The sequence below is a fragment of the Haliotis rufescens genome, unplaced genomic scaffold, assembly GCF_023055435.1.
Source record: "Haliotis rufescens isolate VD_foot unplaced genomic scaffold, xgHalRufe1.0.p SCAF_3, whole genome shotgun sequence".
NCBI lineage: Eukaryota > Metazoa > Mollusca > Gastropoda > Lepetellida > Haliotidae > Haliotis > Haliotis rufescens.
Genome location: NW_025964001.1, coordinates 41,947,583 through 41,967,939, shown reverse-complemented (window position 1 = coordinate 41,967,939; position 20,357 = coordinate 41,947,583). Strand labels below are relative to the sequence as shown.

The window sequence follows — 20,357 nt, the reverse complement described above, 5'->3', positions numbered from 1 at the left end:
ATGCCTACTGAATGTCAACTGTAGCAGCTGTGTGTGCCTTATAATGCCTACTGAATGTTAGCTGTATGTGCCTTATAATGCCTACTGAATGTCAACTGTATGTGCCTATTAATACCTACTGAATACCAGCTGTATGTACCTAATAATGCCTACTGAAATATCAGCTCTTTGTGCCTTATAATGCCAACAGAACAATGGAGTTCATTATGCCCATAGTATTTCAGCTCTTTGGACATTCTGGCAATATATATAAACATGTTAGGAAATGTCTTCAAAATAGCTGATGTTATAGTCAAAGTGCATTCACAGAAATGTTAAAATAGCTATGGGCTGTTTTTAAGAGAACAAGTCCTGATGAGTTACAACTGTTAACGTTGAGTGACTGTTGGCAAGTCCATGCAGAGAGCATGCAGGCACACTGTATCCATGCCTCCACACCATGTTCCCCCTGAATCCTGTATCTGTTTGTTTAACTTAAGATAATTGAGATCCACTGCTGGTTATTATTGTTATCACATTTGTTGATGTGTGGGGTGACTGTGAGGGTCTGATGGCAGTGTAAACATGCCCCCTACATCGCCTACACTACATGATAGTCCATCTACAAGCATGTCAGACTTCAGGGCAATTTAAGATGGAAGAGGATATGGCCATCTATCTCCATCTCAGGATCCCACTTCATGGCGCTGAAGGTGTATATTGTACTGAGAGTTCCCCACATGTTGTACATTGTACTGATTGTTCCCTACATGTTGTACATTGTACTGATTGTTCCCTACATGTTTTACATCATACTGATTGTACCCCACATGTTGTATATTGTACTGATTGTTACCTACATGTCATACATTGTACTGACTGTTCCCCACACGTTGTACATCATACTGATTGTTCCCTACATATTGTACATCGTACTGATTGTTCCATATATGTTGTATATTGTACTGATTGTTCCCTACATGTTGTATATTGTACTGATTGTTCCCCACAAGTTGTACAATGTACTGATTGTTCCCCACACGTTGTACATTGTACTGATTGTTCCCCACATGTTGTACATTGTACTGATTGTTCCCTACATGTTGTACATTGTACTGATTGTTCCCCACATGTTGTACATTGTACTGATTGTTACCCACATGTTGTACATCCTACTGATTGTTACCTACATGTTGTACATCGTACTGATTGTTACCTACATGTTGTACATCGTAGTGATTGTTACCTACATGTTGTACATTGTACTGATTGTTCCCCACATGTTGTACATTGTACTGATTGTTCCCCACATGTTGTACATCGTACTGATTGTTACCTACATGTTGTACATCGTACTGATTGTTACCTACATGTTGTACATCATACTGATTGTTCCCCACATGTTGTACATTGTACTGATTGTTGCCGAAATGTAGACTCTGCTGATTGTTGCTACCACGATTGCAGTTTAAATCATTATCATTTATATTCTGTAATAAGGCCTCAAGCCCATGTGCAACTCATAGGAAATACATTTGAACATTGAGTCTGTCATTCCAAAGAATTATCTTATAAATCAACAGTTTCAACCTATTGAATATAAAGTATAAAGAATCTTTCCAAAATGTTTACATTTGTAACTGTAATGGGAAGGAACAGGCAAAGTGTGACCACTATGTATGATAGTTTACTGATTAACAGACAATGTCTAACCAATCAGACTAACGTTCAAATGTCTTATATCTGGATGCAATGAGTGAGTCTCGCTGATCAACAGGTGAGAGTGCCTTCAGCTACTCATCATCTTCTGGTGATATGTCAGCCTGCACCAGCCGTTCTCCTCTATCTCCACACATCAACCTCCTGCCTCATCAGCCAGAACGGACTCTTGGGCAACACTGCACATGAGTCACAAAGATGGACCATCCCTTTGGTATGTGATCATCTTATCCCTCTGAGATGATATATGCATTAACAATGAGTAACTTCAGTTTAATAACCCTGCCAAAGGCCAGCTGACAGTGCAGGGCTCACCAGTGACTGTGATGCCAGTCTAATGCCTGGTGACTTTCTTCTTGTCCCAAGAAAAATCAAAGTGATGACATTAAAACACATTCAAAGTAAGCAGGCACAGTACCATTAAACCCTTCCTTAAGTTCCCATTAGATAAAAGAGTCAGTGAGCATGAATTCATAGGAGCAATAATGGCTCAAAAAAATATAATGAATAACTAAATATGCAAAAACATCGAAACACCAATTTCTATACAATCAACATGCTAACGCAGGGGTAGAAACTAACAGTTTTTGTCCATTAGTCCTCATAATGATAACATACAGCAAAACCTTAAAATTGGCCAATTTCTACTAGTCCTTAGGATACCTTTACCATTGGGCAGTTTGGTAAGGACTACAGGACTAGTGCCAATTTCTAACGCTGCTAACGGCATAGCAAATTAAACTACAGCAGAGGAGGAAATAGGATATGGATAATTACAAAGTTATGGAACTTATTGAAATATTGGTAAGAAACTTATCAGTCATGTTCCAATTGTTGATAACTAGCCTTTTTTCTTTCTTACACAAGCAAGTTTTGGACTTGGCATCATCAAGAACACATATCTGGCTAAAATGGATGAAAATGGCCGTTTTGTCAAAAGTAGACATATGCATATTTTTATAGACTAAATCCACATCCTAAAGCATGCTCAAAGCGCTACCTTATTACCCCAGTCAATGGATTAGTATGCACTTGATTTTCATTCTTAGCTCCCTTGGGAGTATACAACCCAAGCTGCTTGTGAGGCCCTAGAAGGTTAACATCTTACACTACTGGGTACCCATTCACTGCAGGGTGAAAGGAGGCATATTTCAAACGTCACTGAAGTCCTAGAAACTCTCAGGAGTCAAGCTGCCGAACATGGTCACCAGTGACAGAAACTAACAGTTTTAGTCCACTAGTCCTTATAATGATAACACACAGCAATACCCTTAAAAAGTGGCAAATTTCTACAAGTCCTTATGATACCTTTACAATTGCGTGGATCGATGCTCATGATGTCAATCACTGGATTGTTTGGTCCAGACTCGATTATTTTACAGACCGCCGTCATATAGCTGGAATATTGCTGAGTGCGGCATTAAACAACAAGCAAACAAACAACAAAAACTATTTGGCATTTTGGCATGGACTACAGGACTAGTGCCAATTTTTATCACTCAGGTCACCCATCCACATTCTCTCCATGACCAATGTTGCTTGACTTTGCCTGATTCATGACCTCTGCGCTGATCACTAAACTATGCACCAACCCAAACATATTTAGTGTTCCTTCCATCCTACTCCAGCACCACATTACTGCATGTCAGCACACGTCCACACCTGCTTGTTAAAGATCAGACCACACAACCCATTCTGAAGTGAGTGGAGGGACCACTAAACCCCAGCATGTCAAACATCAGAAGAATCCCACTGCTCTAATAACCACCCCAGGTAACACACAGCCAAACACACACACACACACCACTAATGCACTCAAGTAGCCACAAATATTTTCCCCCGTAATATTTTTGTTATATTCAACTCTGTCAGAGTCAGAGTAAACTTGGCCCTCAAGCACCCTGCACAGATTGAAAGATGTTGCTATTTCCAGTAACACTGTCAGGAAAACATGGAGCATAAGAAGAGCGAGTAGAGATTTGCATTTGCACAGAGCTTGACTGCACAGTGTAATACCTTCCCCGACCAGCAACAAACATACACTGATCATGCAGCTCAAGTGGTAAAACACCGCACTGAAATGGCAGTTATCCTCTTAGCGTTCAACCCAGTAACCGCACGTAATATATGTGGTATTTTGATATATTAGTGCCACAATTAATAAAGCCTAATCGACAAAAAGCTGAAAATGTAAATGTTTAAGGACACATCAGGCTCTGCGCCTGCATCCTGCCTGCATGTCAGTAATTTGATCTCTAGTGAACATTTTAACTGGTAAAAAGACTGACGGTTGATACATGTGTTTACAACTTATAATTTTAATGTCAAGCTTATGTGGTCTTTTTTATATGGCTTTTCCATTGGATGAGGGGCTGGTCACATGACTGTGAAACTGACTTTTATTTTGACACATTTTGACGTTCCTACGTTTTTCATGAGACTGTATTCTTGAAGTGACGTAAATACTGACAGACTACTTCCTGATTCCTGGGAAAACACTGGAAATTCTCCAGCAAACTAGATACAGAGGAATAGTTTCTGATCATTTAGACACTTTAAATTGTACTCAGTGTTTAGCATACATTGGGAAAATTCAGAGTTTTACCACATGCCCATTCACGAATATCCTTGCTACGACCCAACCTAGTGAACAAAACAGAAGAAATGCAAATCCAAATTATCCTCTCGATGTGTGTCTGGACGGACAGTGACAGTCTACAGCAATCTATGAATTTAACTCTGTGTCTAGTTGACACATCTTGATAATCACCTTTCAATGATCGGCCCATTGATCAATGATGACTAACACTTGCAATCACCAAAGGTCCATTAACAACTCTGGAATTCTCCCATCACGTTTACCCTGACGGCCATTTGGACATCCTGTTCTTGATTAAAGCATTGCGATGTGCTGTCACTGTGAACGACTTACCGATGTTGTTCTTATCAGATCTTTCTCATATAATGATGATATTATATGAATATATTTGCTGTAACCAAACGACAAAAGTTGTTACCATGGTTACTGTACATCAATTTGAGCATACATGTGTAAGCCCATGACACCTCTGCTTTTGAGGACCTACTTTATTTCGTGAACAGTTCTTTGCTGTATGGCTGTCAGTGTAAACATGACACATGCTTAATGAAATTGTGTACACTATCTTCAAGGTATAAAATAGTGATTTAAAAAAGTATTGATATTCACTTTGTGTGAGTTCATTGGAGTGTAAACCTTCATAGAGTGAGGGCCAAACTGAATGAATGTCGCAAACTCTGTCATTCAAACTGTTGGGCCGTCACCTTTGAAGGTTCAAACTCCACTGAACCCACACAAAATGAATGTTAATTCCTAAGTTAATGTGTAAATGTAGTCATGCTAGGTTTATCTGTCCTCTACCATTTCTTCTCGTCCTGGAGATGGTGTCCCTCTGCTGAAGTATCGTGCTTATTTTTGGTTTTTGGTTTAACGGAGCACCCAGAAATATTCCAGCTATATGACGTCAGTCTGTAAATAATCAAGTCTGGACCAGACAATCCAGTGATTGATATCATGAGCATCGATCCACACAATACGATGACATGCATCAACCAAGACAGCAAGCCTGACCACCGATCCCGTTAGTCGCCTCTTACGAGAAAACCTATTGCTGAAAACCTATTCTAACTCAGATCTTCATGGGTCCTCTGCTGAAGTATCAATACTGACTAAACAGAGAGTAAGGGGTAAAACATATTGATGCGCATACTTCTGATATTTCCCCAGTGTGCACATATAAATTTTCAGTTATCCTAGAATTTGATTGTGACACCTGACCTTTATGAGACTACATTCGCAATATTCACATTTTGATCACAAGAACACTGCTTTTTGTTTATGCTGGAAGTGCAACCAACAAAAGGAAGACAAACTGAAGCACTAATAATTTGTAATTTTATCATCAAATGCTTAAGCCCTTAAGCGCTTAAGCGCTTTAGCGCTTTAGCAGAAAAGCAATGTCCTATTTTAAATATGAATACGGAGGTGATTATGTATTTTCTCAAAGACAGTGTGCTAGTTCCCATGGGTCAGAATAACTAAGAATTTGGGATGCAGCTACACAGTCGGACTATTTCCCCTCGACTGACATAACACAAATTACAAGTAACAAATCTAAGTTACAAACGAAATTCCTCCCTGAGCTGTTCTGAAGAGCACCTGGAGCAACATGTGCTGTGTGACATCACTGTTTCTTATACTGCCAGCTCGCGCCAAACTCCAAGTTTCCAAGGCATTATACGTTCATGTCCATGATCTTTAAACCATAAACCACAGAACGTGAGGCTGCATGTTACCTTTATGATAAAATACACCACATAGTCCTTGATACATGGTCATTTTCATCATCCAAAGCCGAGCAGCGAGAAAGACAGCAAGGTTGTCAGTGTCAAACATTATTAGCATGATTTCATCTGGTCGAAATAAGAGGCATAAATGTGCCATAGGCATCCATTGGATCATCCGATATACTGTCAATGAAACATTTCCGACAGTATATATATGTGTGTACTGGCAAGTTTTGCTATGGTTTGTTGGAAAAATGTAACCTTGACCTTTCTCTTATTGACTATATAGACAAACAGAAAAGCTGTTTTGTTCAATCCTTATCAAATTACATCTGTGGTAATAAACAGAATATTACAATCGCTTATATTTGATATCAAATTTAATGTCCCTCATAAAAAATCGGGCAAACTGAAAATTATTTCACTCGGGACATAAACTTGATATTAAACTGCGGCGAGCACAATATCCCATAAATTCTCATTCCAAATGGCCATATTTTGGGATTCAATTAAAAGAATTATTTTTCAAAACACTGTATCATGGCCTCAACGTTTCCATAACCAATGATCTTCCAATATATTTCTGTTTGTAAATTTGCAGTCCCTCAAAACCCAAAACCTGTTAACACAAGGAAAATTTCACATTCTCAGAGGATGATTAATAAAAAAAACTTGGTCAAAGAAAACTTTTGTGTTTACACTCATCAAAGTTTTTAGGACAGGCCATCAAAGTTTTGGTGGGAGTTGTCTTGCCAAGATGGAAGCTACTGACGAAGAATGTTTTGCTGTTGTCATGTGTATTTTGTGTATTGCCATGTTGAGAAAGTAGCGTTGGGATAGGCAGAGGCATATTTGGTCCCAAGAATGGCTGCTCGTTGTTGAACCAAATCAATTAATTCTTCAAACATCTCTTTGGATATGAGTTAGTGGATGGCACACAGTTGGTGCATGGCTTATGCCGTAATATGTTGCATTACCAAATGTATCAATAGTTACCTTTCTCATTAAACTTATGAAATCTTATATATTGCAACTTAATAGGAATATTAATATAAATATTTATAGTGAACATTTCCCTTCTTTTTCTTTGGTTAACTTCACTGGTGAATAGCTATCCAGACAATCTTGTGGTTTGACCAAAGTCAAAGACAAACCCGTTGCCATGGAATATAGAAATAGAAAAATTCTAAAAATCACAAAATAGCAAAAGGCACCAACTGACAACCTGGTCTTTGTGTGTGTAAAGTTTCATGAAAGAGTATACAGTTTTAAGAGATATGGTCCGGACAAACACACCACAATGAACAGGGACATTATCAGACTTGTTGCTGTGGAAACAGGATTTTTTTCTTCTTCTAAAAATCCCCAAATAGCAAAAGGTACCAGTTGACAACCTGGTCTTTATGTTTTAAACTTTCATGAAAGAATACCTATTATAATACAGACAAAATATGATTACAGACAGACAGACAATCTGATTATCATATCCCCCCAGATAACATACAGGGGGTAACGAGGATGGGGTTAGTACCCCCAACGAAAGAAGGGGGTCACACCATCAGGGTGGTGGCCTCAGAATAAGGGGCTCCCTCAGTAATAATTACCCCAATATAACATATTAGTATTATTACATCACATATGAATCTCATCACACAAGACACAGATAGGATAAAAGTCGGGAAACATAATCAGGGCTATTGATTATATCATCATCCTCATTATTACTACTATAACAATAATTATTGTAATGTATGCCAACTATCAAACTGACTCTCTAATTAAATTCCAGCGTTAGAAATTGGCACTGTTCCTGTAGTCCCTGCCAAACTGTCCAATAGTAAAGGTATCATAAGGATAAGTACAAATTTGCTAATTTTAAAGTGTTTTGCTATGATATCATTATAAGGACTAGTGGACAAAAAATGTTAGCTTCTACTGCTGAATTCTAAATAGATACCATGTAATATCAAAAGACTCTTGTTTAATACAGTTTCTCTTCATTTTACACAACTGTCTTCTAATTGAGCCTTATTTCTTCAATAGATAAAGTGACGAAGACGATGCCAAATTATCCCATCGAGTTACATGGGAACACCAAGGTAGTCTCAGCCACTGCTTCTACTTTAGGCCTGACTCGATGTGCAATGACTTGGAAACACTATCAGTGATTAAAGATGCAGTTCACCACACAAGCCAGATAGTTCTGTCTGGATGCCAAGGGATGTGTACAGCTGGGGACAGGGGCAGGCAGGGAGAAGTGCGAGGGTCTGCTCATAAAACAAATTTTACAGACCATCTAGTCAGGTCATGCCTTGGTGGCAGTAGATATACACAGAGCAGACAAAAGGAGATAGACTTGCACAAGTCTCTAAGGCAATAATTATGACCTTAAATCATTATTTCTAGATTATGTAAATAATAAGAACAAATTGTCCCGAAAAGAGACTGGAATCCTTACAAATTGTCCACATATCTAGACTTGCCATTAGGAGGATAGAATTGCTACACATCCATGGACTTTTTACTCAGTACAGCCTTGGATCAAGGCTAAGAAGGAGACAGAGCTGAGAGGATCTGTTCGTAATTGCAAATTTCACAGACCATAGCCAAGGGGATACTTGGATCAGAATCAAATCACTCCCATGAAAAAACCATGGTATTCTCCCCAGCAGTTTGCAATATGCCAGAGCCTCCAAGCGCTGCTGGCTGTGTTATGAGAGTAGAAACCACTTGTTAGAGAGAGCAGCAGCCACAGCAGGTATACACCTGAGTTCTGGCATCCACAGATGGGACCAGTTTAGCACAGTGATCCCGGGATCCACACACGATTGGTCTATTGTGATGATGGTGGATGTGTATTGAGGAGACCTGGCAAGTACACGCCAGTTAATCACATTCTCCCATCCATCTGCCACATCTTGTCACTTCAGGAGCAGATGGAGTAATCTATTGGACAACAACTAACAGAAATAGAAAGAATTGTTTGGAATGTATGTTTTGTTGCTGGGGTGGAGTTGGGCCAGGCTTAGTTAAGTAGGGCACCATCTACAGCAGATAATGGGTATGGTCTTAACAAGATGTTGGTGTATATACAGGGCAAATACAGATATCATCTGGGGATAAAAGCTTCCAGGATTCCACAAAGGACATGAATTCAGGAATTTGGATACTCGGGGCAGGAAAACACTCGTTAGTCACCTCTTACGACTCGCATGAGTTGTGGAAGACCAATTCTAACTGGTCACATTATTAGTTGGTGACATTTGATAATCAGCAAGAGTAAAAAAAAATTGTTTGATTGAGAAAACTTGGCTCATAATAGTCCATACATAAGAATAAATTTGAATCAAACTGATAAAGAGACACTTGTGGGCAAGTGTGCTGTTGCCATTCCTGGTTCTTACAGGTCCCCAGTACCCTGGCTTGTTTGTTTGTTGTTTAACGCTGCACTCAGCAATATTCCACTTATATGACGATGGTCTGTAAATAATCGAGTCTGGACCTGACAATCCAGTGATTGACAACATGAGCCTCGATCCATGCAATTGGGATCGATGACATGCATCAACCAAGTCAGCGAGCCTGACCACCCTATCCCGTTAGTTGCTTCTTACGACAAGCATAGTCGCCTTTTACAGCATGGGTTGATGAAGACCTATTCTAACCCTAATCTTCACGGGCCGCCTGTGCTTGTTGATGAGGCGAGGAAATGGAGTGGGAAGGACAACTTGGACAATTGGTTCATTGCATGTCATCATGCCTCCACATTGTAAAGCGTTGCACATTATATTAATCACTGGTTTGTCTGGTCCAAACTTGATTTTTTTTACAGGCTGATGTCACATAGTTGCAATATGGCTGTGGGTGGCCTCAACAGCAAATAAACATTGTGGGGCAAAAACATTTTGGGGAAAGACTGCATTACAATTGTCTACTATACCTAATATCAACTTTCATGACTTTGTCACAAATGAAAGGGCTTTATCCAAACTATTGGCCGTGATAATGGATTCAGATCAGATATCCTCCATGTCACGCACACATAGTTGCTGTCATCGGACAGTCACCACAGCCAATGTGTTTCAGATAGTATTTCAGTATATCAAGTAGGGTCAGCTTGAAGCTTGTCATCTGTGCTGTGTTTTCCACTCTGATGTTTGTTTGTTATTAAACCACCATACTCAGCAAAATTCCAGCTATATGAAGGCTGTCTGTACATAATCTAGTCTGGACAAGATCTGGACACGATCATTGATCTACTAAATTGGGACACGATGACTTGCATCAACTAAGTTATTCGCCTCTTCCTACAAGCATGGGTTGCTGAAGTCGGTGGCTGTATGAATGTCTGTGTGTCTGTAGAACATTTGAGTGGCTGCACATGTGTTTGCCATTTCTTTCATGATTTATTTCAGATACATTTTATGATGCAAGACATGACTCTTCTGTTTGGATAATATATGACGATCAGTAACTGAATGCTAATCCATGAACTCACCCGCACTTTGGGCACGACTCTTCGCATACAGTCAGCATGGTTGTCCTGCAGCAGGTCAGGCAGGTTGGTGATCACGCTGATACGCTGAACCTCTTGGCCAGAGCTGGAATACAGGATCACATGGTCAAGTCATCACATTTATACAGACATAGGATCACGCACAGACTGAAGAACGCCACATGAACACACACTAGGCCATCGTCACCTCACTGTCAGTCAGATGTACTATACATACAGACATCATGACAGGGTCACCAGACTGTCAACTGGACAACACCACTAACCTGATTGAAGCACTGTTGCATGGGTCTATCTAACTGCTGGTCCATTGGTCCGTGGCCAGTTAAAATTACTAAGGGGTTGCTGAAACGTAAAGTAGATGAACTTCTGGCTTGTCTAAATTTCAACCCAACTCTGGTTAAGTTACATTTTTTGCGGTCTCCACCATTTAGGTGTAGGCCAGTTAGTTTGGAGAAGGGTCAGTAACTTTAAAAAGGAGCAAGCCCTGCTGGCAACATACAGATTTGTTGATAAATCTACCCCTGCTGTTGGGCAATGACTTGAAGCAAGTGCACATGCCAAGATGTAGTCATCTGTCACGCTCTATATGCAGTGCCTATATAAGGTTATCATTTACAAACTTAAGTCCCTGACATTCCTGTCAGTCATGCTCTAAAATGTGTTTAAAGAAGTTATCTTCGGAGATGCAAAATGCAATTAACAGCACAAAATCTCAATCAAAAACTGAAAATGACAAATTACCAAGACCACTATGTGATTGAAATGACATTCAGAAATATAAAACATTTTTTCATGTCAGACAGAGCTAATTTCATTACCGTATTTGACGTAATAAGCGCCCCGGGCGCTCTCAAAAATAGAAATAGGGGGCTCTTATTAGAATATAATTTTGGTGAGATAAAAAACAGAGTTGAAAGATTGTAAATTTTGTGGTTTATGCTGACAGCCTGAAATGATATAAAAGAAGAATCTGTGTGTATTATACACGATAGATATATTTTCGAGAATTTAATTGCCCATAATTAAGGGTGCGTATCATACAAGAATAAATAAGTCTTGTGTACATTGATCAATCGGTAGGGGTGCTAATTGGGATTGTTCACTAGCCAATATATTAGCAAATATCGCCGTGGGCGCTTATTAGAGCGGGGCCCTTATTATGTTGAATGCAGTATCCCCTGCCAACATTGTCAATGTCATAGTGGTCCATAACAAAAACCTACAAGAGAAATATGAGTGACTTGTTATAGCAACCGGATGTCATAATGGCAGTGATCCATCAGCTCATCTCCGTCATCCTGCTACACAGGTTCCTGCTGCAGGTGTTGTCACCTTATCTCACTGTAGCCTTTCTCACATACACATCTGACTTAAGCCTTTTCTATATTTTGTCAACTTTACTTGAGATCATATAGAAAAGAGTTTATCAAAGACAAAAGAAAAAGTCCTCACAGAAAAATTTAATTTTCCACTTTTCATCAAGTACCAGTACTGTTGTTGTTTGTTTCTTGCATAACGCTGCACAATATTCGAGCTATATGACGGTGGTCTGTACATAATCAAATTTGGACCAGACAATCCAGTGATTGACATCATGAGTATCAATCTATGCAATTGGGAAATGATGACATGCATCAACCAAGTCAGCAAGCCTGACCACCCAATCCCATTAGTAATCTTTTATGACAAGCATAGTTGCCTCTTAGACAAGCATAGTCGCCTTTTCAGCAAGCATGGGTCTCTGAAGGCCTATTCTACCCCGGATCTTCACAGGTAAGTACCAGTACTGACACCAGTAGAACACCTTGGCTACTTGTCTAATCAACTATCTCCAAATACAACTGTACTTTTAGGAACTAGCTTCTAAAGACGATAATTGCTATCCACATAACAGTCATAGGAATAGGTAGTAATAGAAAATTAGTCTTCCAAGTATTCAGTTTAAAAATACCCTTGTTCATTACTTGGTCAGGCCTAAAGAATATCTTGTATAACTAAACATCCCACGTCATCAACACAGAGTACCGACATAGCACCGAATTCCCTTTGTAGAATAGATTCCAGAACTTACTTCCTCAACACAGTCCAATCAGACAACCAAACGCAAACACCTAAACACCATCAACTATGAATAATGAGTCAACATGCAAGACTTGTGGAAAATAATAATGTGATGGAAATAATTATTTCTTCTGACAAAAGTGATTTATCCAAGTTCTCGGTGGCGGAAGTCATTACATCAGCATCACTTGGCCATAAACCTGACAGGTAGACTAATACGAAGACAATCTGGTGTCCATCCATCACTGCATCCCCGGCTCTCCGAGTTACGATTGCATCTTGTGTCACAGAGACTGTTAAATTAAACACATCCGATGAGACAACTCATAGCATAATGACCAAGATGGACAAATCGAACATATAATTTAGAAGCTATTTTAATATTGCTGGCTATATTCTAAACCTCAATGAGTGTTATGATGTATGATATTTCATATTTTGTTTGTTTTTTGTTTTTGTCTTAGCTGCATTCATGAATAATCTTGCTAAATTATGGCTGCCTTTAAATAATTGAGCCTGAATGAGACTATCCAGAGATAGATATCGTGAGCAAAATCCACGCTGACATGCAATCAACCAAGTCACTGAGTCTGTCCACCCGATCCATTTTGGTTGCCTCCTACCAGTATTGGTAGCTGAGGACCAATTCTAACCCACAATGCAAGAGTGACCAATTTTGGATAAAAAAATAAGTATGTAAGTTTTTGGAATTTAGGGTATTAGACTATTGCATAAAGATTGAAAAATACATTACATCTTAATTTGTCTTGAATTGACATTCTAAAGAACACAAATCAAAGTGACTTAGCAAACATTTCCAATCATATTAGATGTAAAACTGACTTCATTAGAATGTAAAATTTATTGTTTCACACTATTCGTTCTTCAGAATGTGCCAATGACATTATCATCAGAAGCTTCAGAAATGAAGAAACTGCAAAAACAATCGACGAAAATGACATTGTGTGTTAGGTGTGCTCATGTGAAATGCCGAGGACCTGAAGCTGAGCAGCAGGAAGCCACAACACTTAAGTGGCGCACACATGTCCAACAGGTCGAAGAACTCTAACTTTCAATATGGAAAGTGATCCAAAGCCTGGACTTATTGAATTATCTTTGATCTTCCACTTATTGATGTCTTCAAAGATTACCAGCCTCAATAACCACATCATTTTCAATCCGAATGTGAGGAGACTTAAACTAAGTTAAAGAGCTGCCTAACAAAGTCTAATGAAGGAGCTGCCAGAGCACTGCTGGACTGATGTACTACTTCCCGATGAGCAGCACACTCCAGCACAAGCCAGCAGGTCCTTGGGGACCAGAAGAACAAGCATGTACATCCCTTGTGTTACCGCTGATAAGATGGGTTTAGTCACAGCCCTCAGGACCAATACATGCAAGTCTGCAAGACGGTGTAGTGAAACACAACTGCTGCAGGCGTAATATTATTGCAACAGACTCATGCATCTCAAAGAATGGAACCTGGTGGAACATCCAACCCAGGTCTTCCTATGACTGGCATATGAATGACCAGGGACCCTAGATAATGTATATCCACTTTAGATGATTTCACACTCAGTATCAGCAGACCAATATGTCTCTCTTGTAAGAGATACCTTATAGGTTCAGTTATAATGGCGTCAGTATAGCAGAGCAACATCTCTCTCATGTAAACAGTACCTAAGTATGTTCAGTCATAATGGTGTCAGTATAGCAGACCAACATGTCTCTCATGTAAACAGTACCTAAGTATGTTCAGTCATAATGGTGTCAGTATAGCAGACCAACATGTCTCTCATGTAAACAATACCTAAGTATGTTCAGTCATAATGGTGTCAGTATAGCAGAGCAACATCTCTCTCATGTAAACAGTACCTAAGTATGTTCAGTCATAATGGCGTCAGTATAGCAGACAAACATCTCTCTCATGTAAACACCAATAATGTATGTATCATAAAGTTCAGTCAGAATGGCACCAGCAATGCTTACTATATACTCTCACGTATTAACACAGTTCATGCAATCAGACAGCAGGCTTTGATATCTAGTGCTTACAGCAATAACCAGGGGTCATTCAATCCGACAAAGGCCAGTTTACAAGACCCAGCCTCTGTTACAGACGTAGGGTACAGCAGACCCATACATCTCTCATATACCACGTCAACATATCCGGTATTTACACAAGTAGCCAAGATGCAGGCAAGCAGATGAGGAAATTTCTCCGCTCACACTCCTACCAGAAACTCTATTGATTGTGTTAGCCTACTGCACAAGTGGCTAGTTCCTGAAAGGGTTTTAAACAGTTGGCTTGATTCTGGACGATTCTCTTGACGCTGGAATTAAATCAATAACCTTGGCCTGAAAAGTGCATTTAAATTATGAGGTATGGTTGCTACAGAGAGAGTAATATAGTGGCCGAGAAATGATTCCGACTTCAGATAACAGGCTTCATTCTGATCCGATTGCCTTGCCGACATGGTGTTGGACACACCTAAAGCAAGCAGTACACACACAGAGAAACTAGAAATTACTGATAATAAATATAGCCTTGTCACTTTTGTCGATATTACACCAGATACGGGTTCATCCAGACAAAGGGGCAACACACATGCCAGATAGAATCGTAGAATGTTCGAAGTGATTTGGTTGTACAGTATCTGTGATATGATAAGATATAACTTTATTATCCCAACGGAAATTGGCTTTGCATCTCATCAAATAAAACACATCATCATCCCCCATACATCAATATAGACACATGAAACATGACCTACACAGAAAATACCAACTTGACACAAGTCATGTTTAAAAAAGTCATATTTATTTTCCTTATCCAAACTCACAATTAAAGTTTTTGTTTGTTTGTTGTTTAACACTGCACTCAGCGATATTCCAGCTATATGACAGTGGTCTGTAAATAATTGAGTCTGGACCAAACAATCCAGTCATTGACATCATGATCATCGATCCATGCAATTGGGATACGATGACCTGCATCAACCAAGTCAGCGAGCCTGACCACCCGATCCTGTCAGTCGCCTCTTACAGCAAGCATAGTCGCCTTTTACGGCAAGCATGAGTTGCTGAAGATCTATCCCTACCCCGGATCTTCATGGGTCACACAATTAAAGTAATACATGTTGCAGTCTGTGACTTCAGTCACTATTCCGTAGTCTAGTACGCTTTGCTATTAAAAGTCCATACATTAACACTAAGATCTGCTGAAAAGGATGTCAAATGCCAGGTCCGGACACAAAGTTTTTGGCACAGACAGATGTTTGAGATGAGCATGAAGGTAGTGAGTGAGTATGGTTTTAAGCTGCTTTTAGCAATATCATGGCGGGGCTTCACACATTGTACCCACTGTACACCTTCAGCATGTCGATCGAACGCTTTAACCACGAGGCTACCCCACCCCCCTGACTAGGAAGGTAAAGATGAGATCATAGAAAACTGGCAATACCATGACGACTGACTGTTGACACAACAGATCAACACAAACACACTCCATGGATTACGTTATTTATCTGCATCTTTCTGATGCAGTTCAACATTTTGAAGTAAAGCCATTATTTTTTATACGTCGGAGCTTAAAGATTATTTATTCAAATGTCAGGAGCTGGAGGCATGAGAAACACCAAGCTTCATCAACCTTTGCCATGGAAGCATTTTGAGTTAAATGTCTGCTTTTTACAGAATACTGTATTAATTTTGCCAAAGTCAACGTATCACAAGCTCCTCAGGCGACACTTTTTTTATTTCTTGGTTTACGGTTTTCAAACTCATTTCAAAAGTGAGGTAGGCCAATTTAAAAAAAAAAGAAAAAAGCTTTACTTGAATTTTGTCCTAAAAAGTAGGGTAGGTATAAAAAAAAATGTTCTGGAGTAACAAAAGTAAAACAAGTCAATTTTTCAAGAACATTTTATTATATCCCTGGCACTCAGCTTGTGCACAAATGGCAATATAACAATATTTATGGGTGGAAATGCATGAAAGATGCCGCAATTTTGGCAGCATGAGAGACGTTTAACTCTTTAAACACCAGCCAATCAGAAGATTACTGCTGTGACACCAAGTTCCCAGAAACTCTTGTGTGAGAATTTCACCATTTTCGGCAAATATAAGAATTCATAAAATCCACTTACCTATTTCTTTTTTATTTTCATTTGTTTAAGTAGTCGGAACTTTATTTAAAAAAGAATTACAAATAATATCTGTCATCACCCATTTCCTGATGATAGTGGCTGTTCGCTCACTAACATGAGGAAATACCTCTGTTTTCGAAACTTTGTATGAATAACACGTACGTCGGGGGCTGCCATGCCAGTATACATTAAAAAGTTATATTGTTTCACCAACATAATCTGCTACAAGGTGACCTAAGGCAGCCAATCAAATTACAGCAACGGTACTCTTCTCGTGTATGATAATTTTCAGACTTTGACGAAAGGTTTGGGTTAAATCATGTTATTCTGAACATTTTAAGCATGAAATTGTGATCTATATTAAAAATATGGAACCTTATGGATGTATTGTGCAAGGTTAGGAGCTGTGACAAAGATTTCTTATGCATATATTTCGGCATTAAAGAAATCGTGTCCGAATGTAGAAATTGAGGCGACGAAAGCCGAGATGTCATTTGTCATACATTACACGCGATCGCACAAAAAGATGGAAATAATAACTCAGATGTCAGTTTGGCAACTTTTAGATATATGTTTGTTGATTTTATTACTTTGTATAATATATTTAAAGATTGCTTGAAGTGTCTTTATTTTGCTGTTCGATGAGGACCTGTTGTTCATGTTGTTGAAGTGTGTCTGAGAAATTTATTTTCAATAACATTGCGGGAAATAGTAAATAATTTTATCTATTGATAAAAAAAGGATAAAATCAAATGGAATACGTATTTCAGACATTGCGAAGTGTGACAGATTTAATAAATGAACGATATGACAGGTAGGTTAATAAAATTATAAACTATTTACACATGACTTGGCCAGTCTACCCTGTGGTGTCTGGTGACACGTGGCTTATTGGCTGGTGTACCGGCCAACAGTGTTGAAAGAGTTAAACTGGTCACCACTGCGCTTTGCGTTGACAAGCTTTGATGGTATAAAAGAAGGATCCCAGCGAGAAATATCAGAGTGACTTCCCTTTGCTTTACACTTGCGAAGCAAATTATTTTGTTTGTTTGAAGTTTTTATGCATTTTTTTAAAGTGAAGATCGGAAGTAATAAAAAAAAGGAGTAATTTGTATATTTTTTTTTTTTCATCATTTGGACTTTGAAAGAGGGGCGCATCCGTAAACCAAGTAATAAAAGAAAACTGTCGCCTCACAGTGATAGCATATGTGCAGAGCTGTCTCTACTACATGTATACAGAAGGTTATGAAGGTGTAAGACACTGGAGGAGCTTGTAATATAAAGGACAAGGGCCACAACTCTGGATATATTATGCATGAAATCAACTTCAATCCATAAAGAATAATTGAGGATGATATAAGTAATTTTCCCCCATTTTTGAAGAAAATAGGCTCAGCGATCCTTGATAAAAAATATATATAAAAAACAACATTAGTCTAACCATTACAAAATTTCTGTTTTTTAATTCACTCATTCTAACATCTTTAAAATTCCAAATCTTATTTTCTTAAAGACTTTGATTTCACAGGAATTTCAAATAATGTGTTTCCAATTTTCAACATGTGAAGAACTGGGCACTCATTATTTGAGTTTGGCTTCACACAGCAACAATCAATCTGTGTTTTCCCATCTTTCTCTGTCAGCTGGCTTAGTTGCTCTGTAGTCAGAAGAGTCAATGTCAGCCCCACGGACATAGTCGGACAGATGGTTTCCCACTCCTGCCCCACTAGGGGTTAATTACAAGCTATTAACTCTAACCATGTTTGGGACATAAGTGGCCCTCATCAAGTGCTTGCTGATTCAGTAAAGTCCAGTTCATATTGACCTATTTGTGGACAGGAATGAAAAGCAGGCTGCCACAGTAGCTAACAAAGCCAAGGGACTCGTTCTGTCAACTCATTGTACAGATTAGCAGTTGGAGGGAGAAAGTGATGGAGAGACTGCTTCAGCAACAGACCTGAAGTACCAATCTTGGCCTGAGCGAACTGGCCCAGTTGAGTGTTTTAATTAACACCATTTGGGACATGGAGTAATTTTTAAAAACTTGATTCCAGGAAGCAATTCTCATTTCAGGATATGATTAAGCATCTGTTGATATAAAGTAGCTTTAATTAATTTTCAGAAGATATTTCCCTTCTTGACATTCATGACTACAGAAGAAAAATTCCATAATCAATTTCGGAATATTCAGATGTGCCATTAAAGAGTTCCGAAACATTAGTTGCTCAGCAAGCGAGTCTCAAAATTAATGACTTGCTGTTACACCACTATCAGAAATTTTCTGCATAATTGCTTTGGCTGTGACGTTGTGTGATGGGGTCAGCTTGGTGCCCATGGACCGATCAATATCCTCGATACTATTAGGAGGCTCAAGGGATGCACACTGGGTATTTTTTTCAAAATGAGAATACGATAAAATTTTACCCTTCCTGATAGTAAGTCATTTGGGTGATTCTCATCTGACAACCTTCTCTATAATGAATGCCTGATCCGGAATGGTTTTTAGTTGGCTGGTCACTCCTTCCGGACAACAGTTTTATGAAGCCCCTAACACACTTCAACATACCCCGGCCTCCCCTTCATCTCACTAATCTCTGGGACTATTACCTCACTGACAAATTGTTCATTACAGATAAACCTTATCGAGTTGACTCCACCATTTGTGCCCCAGTGTAATTGGCTGTTTTATCTTTAGTGCCTAGTGGAACATGTGGCACCGTGGCCTGACAGCGGGAGACTCAGACTTGCCTCACTGGCTCCTGATCACTATATCTTGAGTGTACTGAGAGACTCTACAAACAGCTCTCCAGGCAGACTTGCACAAGTCTCTATGGCGATAATTATTAGTTTAAATCATAATTTTAGATAAAGTAAAAAATAAGAACAAGTTGTCCCTATAAGATTGGTTGGTTTGTTGTTTAACGTCGCACTGAGCAATATTCCAGCTATATGATGGCGGTCTGTAAATAATCGAGTCTGGACCAGACAATCCAGTGATTAATATGATGAGCATCGATCCACGCAATTGGGATCGATGACATGCATCAACCAAGTCAGCGAGCCTGACCACCCGATCCTGTTAGTCGCCTTTTACGACAAGCATAGTCACCTTTTAAGGCAAGCATGGGTTGCTGAAGACCTATTCTACCCTGGAATCTTCACGGGTCTGTCCCTATAAGAGACAAGAGCCCTCAGTACTGTCCACACATCTAGACTTGCCTATCAGGAGGATAGAATTACTACACATCCATGGACTTTTCATTCAGTACAGCCTTGGAGCAAGGCTACAAGCAGCTCACCAAGGTACTATCCTTCTCTTCACTGCACATGGGACACTCGTATGAACATTTCTGATGCTTGTACAATGCTTGTACCAAAGAGGGCATTTTGTCCAAAAAATTCTATTCCAAGTAACAAAATTTGAAAAAGTCTATGAAAATAACACACTGATGTTACTATCTTGCTGACAAAGTTTGTGTTTCTATGTGTGTTTTGTTCCAAATTCAAGTTCCATCAAATCTACATGTGCCATTATGTTTATCTCTCAGTCATGTGCCTCAGAGTATGGTGAGGCTGTTTTGTGCATTTTCTATCACGCCTTTGTTCAT

General features: G+C 39.2%; 1 protein-coding gene across 9 annotated transcripts in view; it reads right to left on the bottom strand.

The window, feature by feature from the left end:
* The window catches only part of LOC124123075 (serine/threonine-protein phosphatase 4 regulatory subunit 4-like), a 113,131-nt gene that overhangs the window by 46,747 nt on the left and 46,027 nt on the right, over window positions 1–20,357 (bottom strand). For all 9 annotated transcript variants that reach the window (XM_046486376.2, XM_046486370.2, XM_046486340.2 and 6 more), the window contains one exon: window positions 10,523–10,625. In XM_046486376.2, coding sequence (XP_046342332.2) covers window positions 10,523–10,625 — 103 coding nt within the window. The remainder of the gene's footprint in view (window positions 1–10,522; window positions 10,626–20,357) is intronic.